Source organism: Magnolia sinica, chromosome 13 (assembly GCF_029962835.1).
Source record: "Magnolia sinica isolate HGM2019 chromosome 13, MsV1, whole genome shotgun sequence".
Lineage (NCBI taxonomy): Eukaryota > Viridiplantae > Streptophyta > Magnoliopsida > Magnoliales > Magnoliaceae > Magnolia > Magnolia sinica.
Window position 1 is genome coordinate 13,516,091 of NC_080585.1, and position 6,635 is coordinate 13,522,725.

Consider the following 6,635-nt stretch of genomic DNA (forward strand, 5'->3'; position numbering starts at 1 on the left):
CTTGCTGGCCCACTCTTCCAGGCAGACTTTCGTGTGAGCCACCTTGTATTTTTTAGGCCACTGTGTTGTCTTTCAAAGAAAAAAAAATGCATACTCTTCATTTTTCATGTTAAAGTTATAAATAGAGTTGCCTAAATTCCTATCCAAAAGGCATTCTACCTAGTTTCCATGTTAGATCTCTAGGAAAAGGCACTTGATTGCCTATTTTAAAGTCATTTAACTCTATTTTCAAATTCTAGCTCTTAAGTAAATGTGCATGGATGTCTATCTTTGATGCATATAGCCTACTTTTAATGTTTTCATGTTAAGTTCTATATAAAAGCACCTAAAGGTCTATTTTTAAGAGATCTTTGTTTTTACATTAAAACATGAAAAGACACCCAAATACTTATCCTAAAGTCATTTAGCTCTATTTTTAAATTTAAAGTCTAGGTAAAGGCACATAGACGCATATCATTTAGATGTGCAGCTTTTGTATATGTTAATCACGCAAAACTAAGATAGTTGTACAGCCCTCTATACCTTTTTATCTTTACTTTCCAAATAAAAAAGAAAAACTAAGAAAAGGGGGGGGGTGGACAGAAGTAGACTGCATAGGCTGCTCTGTTTGGAAATCACTTTATTCTAATATAGTAGATGCAGAGCTTGTTCTCCATTGTAGCTTGATAATTTTTTTTTTAAAAAAAATCACTTCTCAATCTTTTGGTTTTTGATCTTCAATGGAAATCTTCCTCAAATGTCTCTCTCATGTACTTGTGAGCTTTTATCACTAACCATAAATGCAGTGGGCCTGAGGGCATGACATGGCACCCTTGAAGGGCTACAGGCACCCTAGTCCAAGCAATGGGTGGATTGGAAAGCTGTACTTTCTATGTAGTATAATCAAATCAGTGCCATATAAAGTCTCAAAGGATATTTATTGGAAAGAACTACACGATTCATGCCCCTTGGACCTAAAGTTTGTATAAAAGGGACCCTCAGGAGCATTGATTAGGCCCCACCATGGATGGATCATGAGCCAAAGATCCACCTCATGGTACAATCCCAAATCATTCAAGATCATTGGCCTTCAAATAGAGAGTTAAGAAATTAATACAGTAGCAGTTAACATTCAGCAAAAATAAGAAATCCAAAATCAAATGGCTGGTATGTTCCAATCTGGGAACATTCCAGGGCACGTTCCCATCTACAGTGAGGTACATCAGATCGATGGTCTAGATCGCCAACCGTGGGCCACATTTTCCAACAAGGGATCACATAATTCTTCCATAATGGCTTACTACATTAAAACTAGTTTGCATGGGATAATTTGGCCAGTATCTGAAATGCTACAACCACAGATATATTACACATTTATCATCTTATTGAGATGCACCTGTGACATTGGAAATACATAGAAATTGCTAGCATGTGTTTCATGCATTTTTTAAGGACAATCTACTCTTCAATTTCCTTCAAATCATTATAATAGAGGTAGGATAATTGTCCATCAAGTTTTGAAATCAGCTGATGGGCGGTTAATCCGCTGTAACTGTTTTCATATCTTGCAACACAGATGTCGATCGCCTTCTTCGACATACAGTCTTCTTGATAGAATGGTTGTCCTAAGAACTCATCAAGTGGCATCCACTGACCAAAACCAATATCAATTAAGTCAGTGAATGGTCCATGCTGCTACTTACTAAGAAGATGAAATCATTATCTGGGTCCAATGATGGTGCACACATGTCCCGCTGTGCCGAAGATGGTGGGTGGAAATCACAACATGTTTCAAAGTAGGATTTGGAAATCCAATTCTAAAATGTTTGTTGGACTGCCACCCACCTTCTTTGGATGGTGAAGGATAGCTGTTTATACTGTCTTTTCCTATGTGACTTTTATACTGATTACCTTTGCAGCTTCAATTTCTGACTCATCGATGGTAATGTCAAAAGACAACGGCTTGAGCATGCAAATGAAGAGCAAATCTGATTTCTCGAAGGACACAAGATGGGCATGCCTACAAATCGACAACGAAAGCAGAAAAAAAAAAAAGAAAAAAAAAAAAAGGAAAGATCAGCATCTAATTTATTTGTATTTTATATATTGAATTTCGGATTAAGGTATAACCATGTAGTGTACATACGCATATTAGCAACCATCAGGCCCCAAACTGACAGTCATTAGAGTGGGACTGCCCCTTGCTCAAGTACTGGCCTACTTGGAGGGCCCTACCATGTGATCACAATCTGATAGTGGTGTATCATATCATATATACACCATTTACTTTATGTATATGATATTACTAGATCATTCCTATTTAAAGTACAAAAGGAGTCGAAGAAAGAGCTTTGACAAAGGACAAGTAGCACTTTCAGGAACAAGAGTTTTTTTTTTCTTCTTCTTTTTTCTTTACCTGAAAGCGATCACTTCCAAGAAGGCAGTGTCTATCTGAAATTATTTTTTAAAAAAGGAAAAACCAAAACCATAATTTGTAAGATTTCAGTTGTTCCTGAGAAACATCAAACAAAGAAACATGCAGTTATCAAATGATAAATGAGGAAATTAATTCTTCTTACGCCGGTTTCTTCTTTCGTTTCTCTTATGGCTCCAGTGAAGATTTCTTCAGACTGAGAAGCATTGAACAGAGAAACATGCATTTACTTTCTGATTAGAAACATATGCTTATCAAAAGAAAGAACGAAAGAGAGAAAAAAAAAGAGGCCGAACATTGTGATTCTGAACAAAATGTCAAACTTAAACAAGAAATAATGGACTAAAATTCAATGTGCAGTAATGTAATCAATGCATTATAAGCCAAACTGATAGATGAGTGGATTAACTACCATAACCTCTAAAACCATGATATCAATACTATAGTTCATAGCTTTATTCCAACCATTTTATCACAGGGTTTAATAGTATAAAATTAAGAACAATACTACATTGTGAAGAATTATAGCATCCTTGAACCAAAGAATTCATAGTTTACTCAGGTTTTCAGTGCTGTCAAGTGGAGCCTATGGCTCAATAATCAAGACCATGGGTCTGTTTGTGTTCTTTGTTGATGGACCATGCTCCAAAACTATTCTAGATTCGAAGATCCTCACCAATGATGGGACATTATTCAGTTGGGAGTGGACCATGATCTATTTCTCTTCTTGACTGTATTGTTAGGCAACAAACCAAAGGATTAGAATTTTCCCATGGAGGAAGTCTTTGGGACAGTCCATCCATGAAGGATCCGAATGACCAGAAATTGGATTACTGAATCATGTGCACGATTATCAGAACCCGAAACCTGAGTATGTTGTGTAAAGCCTAGGGTTGAGGATCCTATAATTCCTCTCCCATTGCAACAGTATTTCCTTCTATCATTCACAAATCCTAAACCGATAACAAGAAAGTAAAATTTTAAAAATGACCCATAAAAGATAAGTACCTTATTGATAAAACCCGTCGGCAATTTCCATGTGCCCGAGCATCTACAAGGACATTGCTTTTCTTTCACAACAAGCACCTGAATGTTGAAGGAAACACAGTTTAAAGAGGTAAGCCATTGCCTTATACCAAGAGACGGCATTCTGTAAAGATACAAGTTTTCTCCTTCAATAATTTCATACTCACCTCATAACCATAGTTTAACAACTTGAAAATTCAATTCGACTCAATATCTAGCCCAGTCAGGTTGACTTGGAGACTTGACTCGATGTTCAAAATATTAAACTAGGACTAATATTTCACTAATAGATACCAGATAGAATGATAGAAGTATAAAATAGTCGAGCAAAATTGAAAAATAGCTGCTTGGCTTGCTTGCAGGAGTGATTTTGCTTGTTTGAGGTTGGGGTTTCAAATCCCACTGCACATTTTATTTTATTTTTAAATGAACTTACTCGGTGAGTGATTTGGTTCAAGTCATGCCGAGTCAAGCTTGCCAGCAAGTTTCATGGTGACTTGTCTTGATTTCTTGCCTATTCGAGTTGACTCATCCGAGTTTCAATTGAGTTACTGAATTTTAGAACTATTCTCATAACACTGATAGAAAAGCATGCCTTCCTAATCATTAGAATTCGAGCATATATCCTTCGAGAAGAGCAATGAAATCACCTCTCGTTTTTCATTGATTACGAATCCACCAACGCCAACTTGATGTGAAGCATTGGCTGGGAGCATGCACGGCTCTTTAGGAATCCAATATGTTAGCATAACATATCCTGGCTCCGCATGGTGGTAGCTAAAACCTTCCTGAATCCAAGTAGAAAGGAAACCTTGTGAAATCATCTTGGAAACTAGATGAGAGTGCAGGCCTGTAAGTGAGCACATGCAGTGACAAGCCAAGTATATTGTCCTTTTCCTTTAAAAATGCAACAGATACATGGGTTTTCGATTTATTTGGATATTAGAGTTAGGTATATTCAATTAATCCAATAAAAGAAATCAAACACAATGACATCTCCTAGATCATGTACAATGATCAATGGACAAACGGATCGTGGTCGTCAGACCCAAAAAAAAGGTTGTTTCTTTCAATCGAGAATTAGCTAAGTATTGAACGATCCCTACCCGCTAAATATCAATGAACAAGATCAGCAGATACCTTTATTGCGATCGGAACAAGATCAGCTTGCTCCACCAGTATCTTGAGCCATATCCCCTTCTTTCCCTGCAATCATCCAATGAAAAATTGATAGACATTGATCAGAATCAAAATGTCGATTGACAGGGAATTTTATTTTATTATTATTTTTAAAAAAAAAAAGGGACTGCAAATTTCGTGCATCATGAAAATAAGCAGTGAATAGAAACCTTCAGCAAGAAGAGGCATTACCTTTTGCTTCCAATCAGCAATAGAAGCCCGAAGGACAGACACAAATGCATTGGCACTTGATGGCAAGCACTCCGGATCAATGATCATCCCATTGTATTCATCTTCATAGGCATCAAGTATATCGAGTCTTCTGTTCAGAGATTTTTTGGGAGAGGCGACATTGGCACGCATTCCATTGGTTGCATTGCCGCGGAAAGATAATGCATTTTTACTTATGGGGAAGGAAGTCTTCGACAGACATAGTTGTTTGAACTCCAAAGCTGGATTATCAAATGGAATCAAACTATTAGAGAAGTCTCAATTTAAACTAGTTCTAGTTCAATGGAGTATAACAGAAAATAGGAGACCATTTAAATAAGCAAGATTGTCATGCTGACTGATGTCGGTATGAATTTCGGAGATGATGCTGTCTAAGATTGAAATCAACAAGAATGGTTGAGTAGCTGTGCTAGCAAGATTATGACCCAAGTGCCAAAATGCCATTGCTGCAGTGGAAAATGGGGGATTGATTCATGTAGGATCAACCTAACTATAAGGGCCCGTTTGGATACCACCAAATAAGTTACTTTAAAAAAAAAAAAAACTTACAACAGTAGATAAGTAACTTATTTCAGATAAGTAGGTTTGGTTTATGATTGGTTATAAGTAACTTTTTTGCTTAAAATCAGTTAATCACTTCAGCTATTTTTTTTTAAAGCTTTTCTACCTTTTATAAGTTGCTGAAGAGTTGCAGCAGGAGGGACAAAAGAGAGGAGAAGCTGATAAGTATGTTGTCTACCAAACATACTTATCTGCTTAATAAGTCGAAATTAAGATAAGCTACTTGAGGCATAAGTAGCTTATCTTAAGTAACTTAACGATCCAAACCCCCCCTAAAAGAGCAATGACTACAATCGCCAATAGTTAGTAGCTACAAAGACATCTACCTGGAAACTAAAGTATAAGAACAGGAGCATACATTCCAATGAATTACTTTAGCAAAACCTATAAGAGAGACCATAGCAAGATAAACCCACCTCCAGCTGCCCCACAGAAGCTGTGATTCCCAGCCCATGAAATCCTTGACTCCGATGATAAGCGGTGGCAGCACCAGCCCGGCAATTGCCAATTTATCGCTGCCACTGCCGCCATCATCATCAAAATTACAAACAGCGCGTGATTACATCGCCGTGAGAGGTTCCATGTATGATATAAATAGCACCGAAAAGGCTGCATATGGATGGGCAAATGGTGAAAGAATCCTCATCTAACACAAGTAGGAGCAATGGAATTGAAATTGCAATTTGTTGCTGACCCGAATCGAAGCAGGCCCACTTCCTAATTTAGATAATCTCGATACATAATCTGTAAACTAACCAAAATAAGCGATAGACACGCAATTATAGGAAAACGATAGGAATAATAACTAATCGCATCTATATGTCAATGACTACTGCTTATCTCTTTCCAAGGTATTATAAAAGTTGAGAAATTTATCATTTCAGTCAGGAATCCTTTTTAGCATAAGCTGCCTTCCAACTCTCCAACATCCTACATTCTTAAGGAATGTTCTTCATTTCAGGAATTATGCTGACTTTATTCTGTGTATTATCCCAAAACTTTCCATATCTATCACAACAAAAGAGTATCATTTTTGTGGTATCCAATTAGTGCACATGTCATCATCAGTCCATCCAATTGATGGGCCACTCTTGGATGGTAAATGGCTCAGAAATGGCACTGATTGAATAATTCCAACAGGGTAAGTGCGCGTGCTAATATGCCATGCATGTTCAAGATCCAATCTTTCCATCAGGTGGGCCACAGTGTTTAGATCTTTTGGCTA

The 6,635-nt window shown here is 37.2% G+C and overlaps 1 protein-coding gene across 2 annotated transcripts; it reads right to left on the reverse strand.

Moving 5' to 3' along the window:
- Positions 1-1,261: 1,261 nt before the first annotated feature.
- On the reverse strand, positions 1,262-6,363 carry LOC131222885 (nudix hydrolase 8-like). 2 transcript variants are annotated; one of them, XM_058218121.1, is made up of 9 exons: positions 5,827-6,363; positions 4,811-5,070; positions 4,580-4,645; positions 4,090-4,227; positions 3,422-3,499; positions 2,559-2,609; positions 2,396-2,430; positions 1,891-1,999; positions 1,262-1,320 (listed from the first exon to the last, which is right to left on the reverse strand). In XM_058218121.1, the coding sequence occupies exons 1-9, from the start codon at positions 6,023-6,025 to the stop codon at positions 1,291-1,293; spliced, it is 966 nt and encodes a 321-aa protein (XP_058074104.1). In that variant the 5' UTR covers positions 6,026-6,363; the 3' UTR covers positions 1,262-1,290. The 2 variants fall into 2 exon arrangements, with proteins under 2 accessions (XP_058074104.1, XP_058074103.1); XM_058218120.1 differs by lacking the exon at positions 1,262-1,320 and adding an exon at positions 1,346-1,629 and having other exon boundaries at positions 5,827-6,360.
- Between the last annotated feature and the right edge of the window lie 272 nt (positions 6,364-6,635).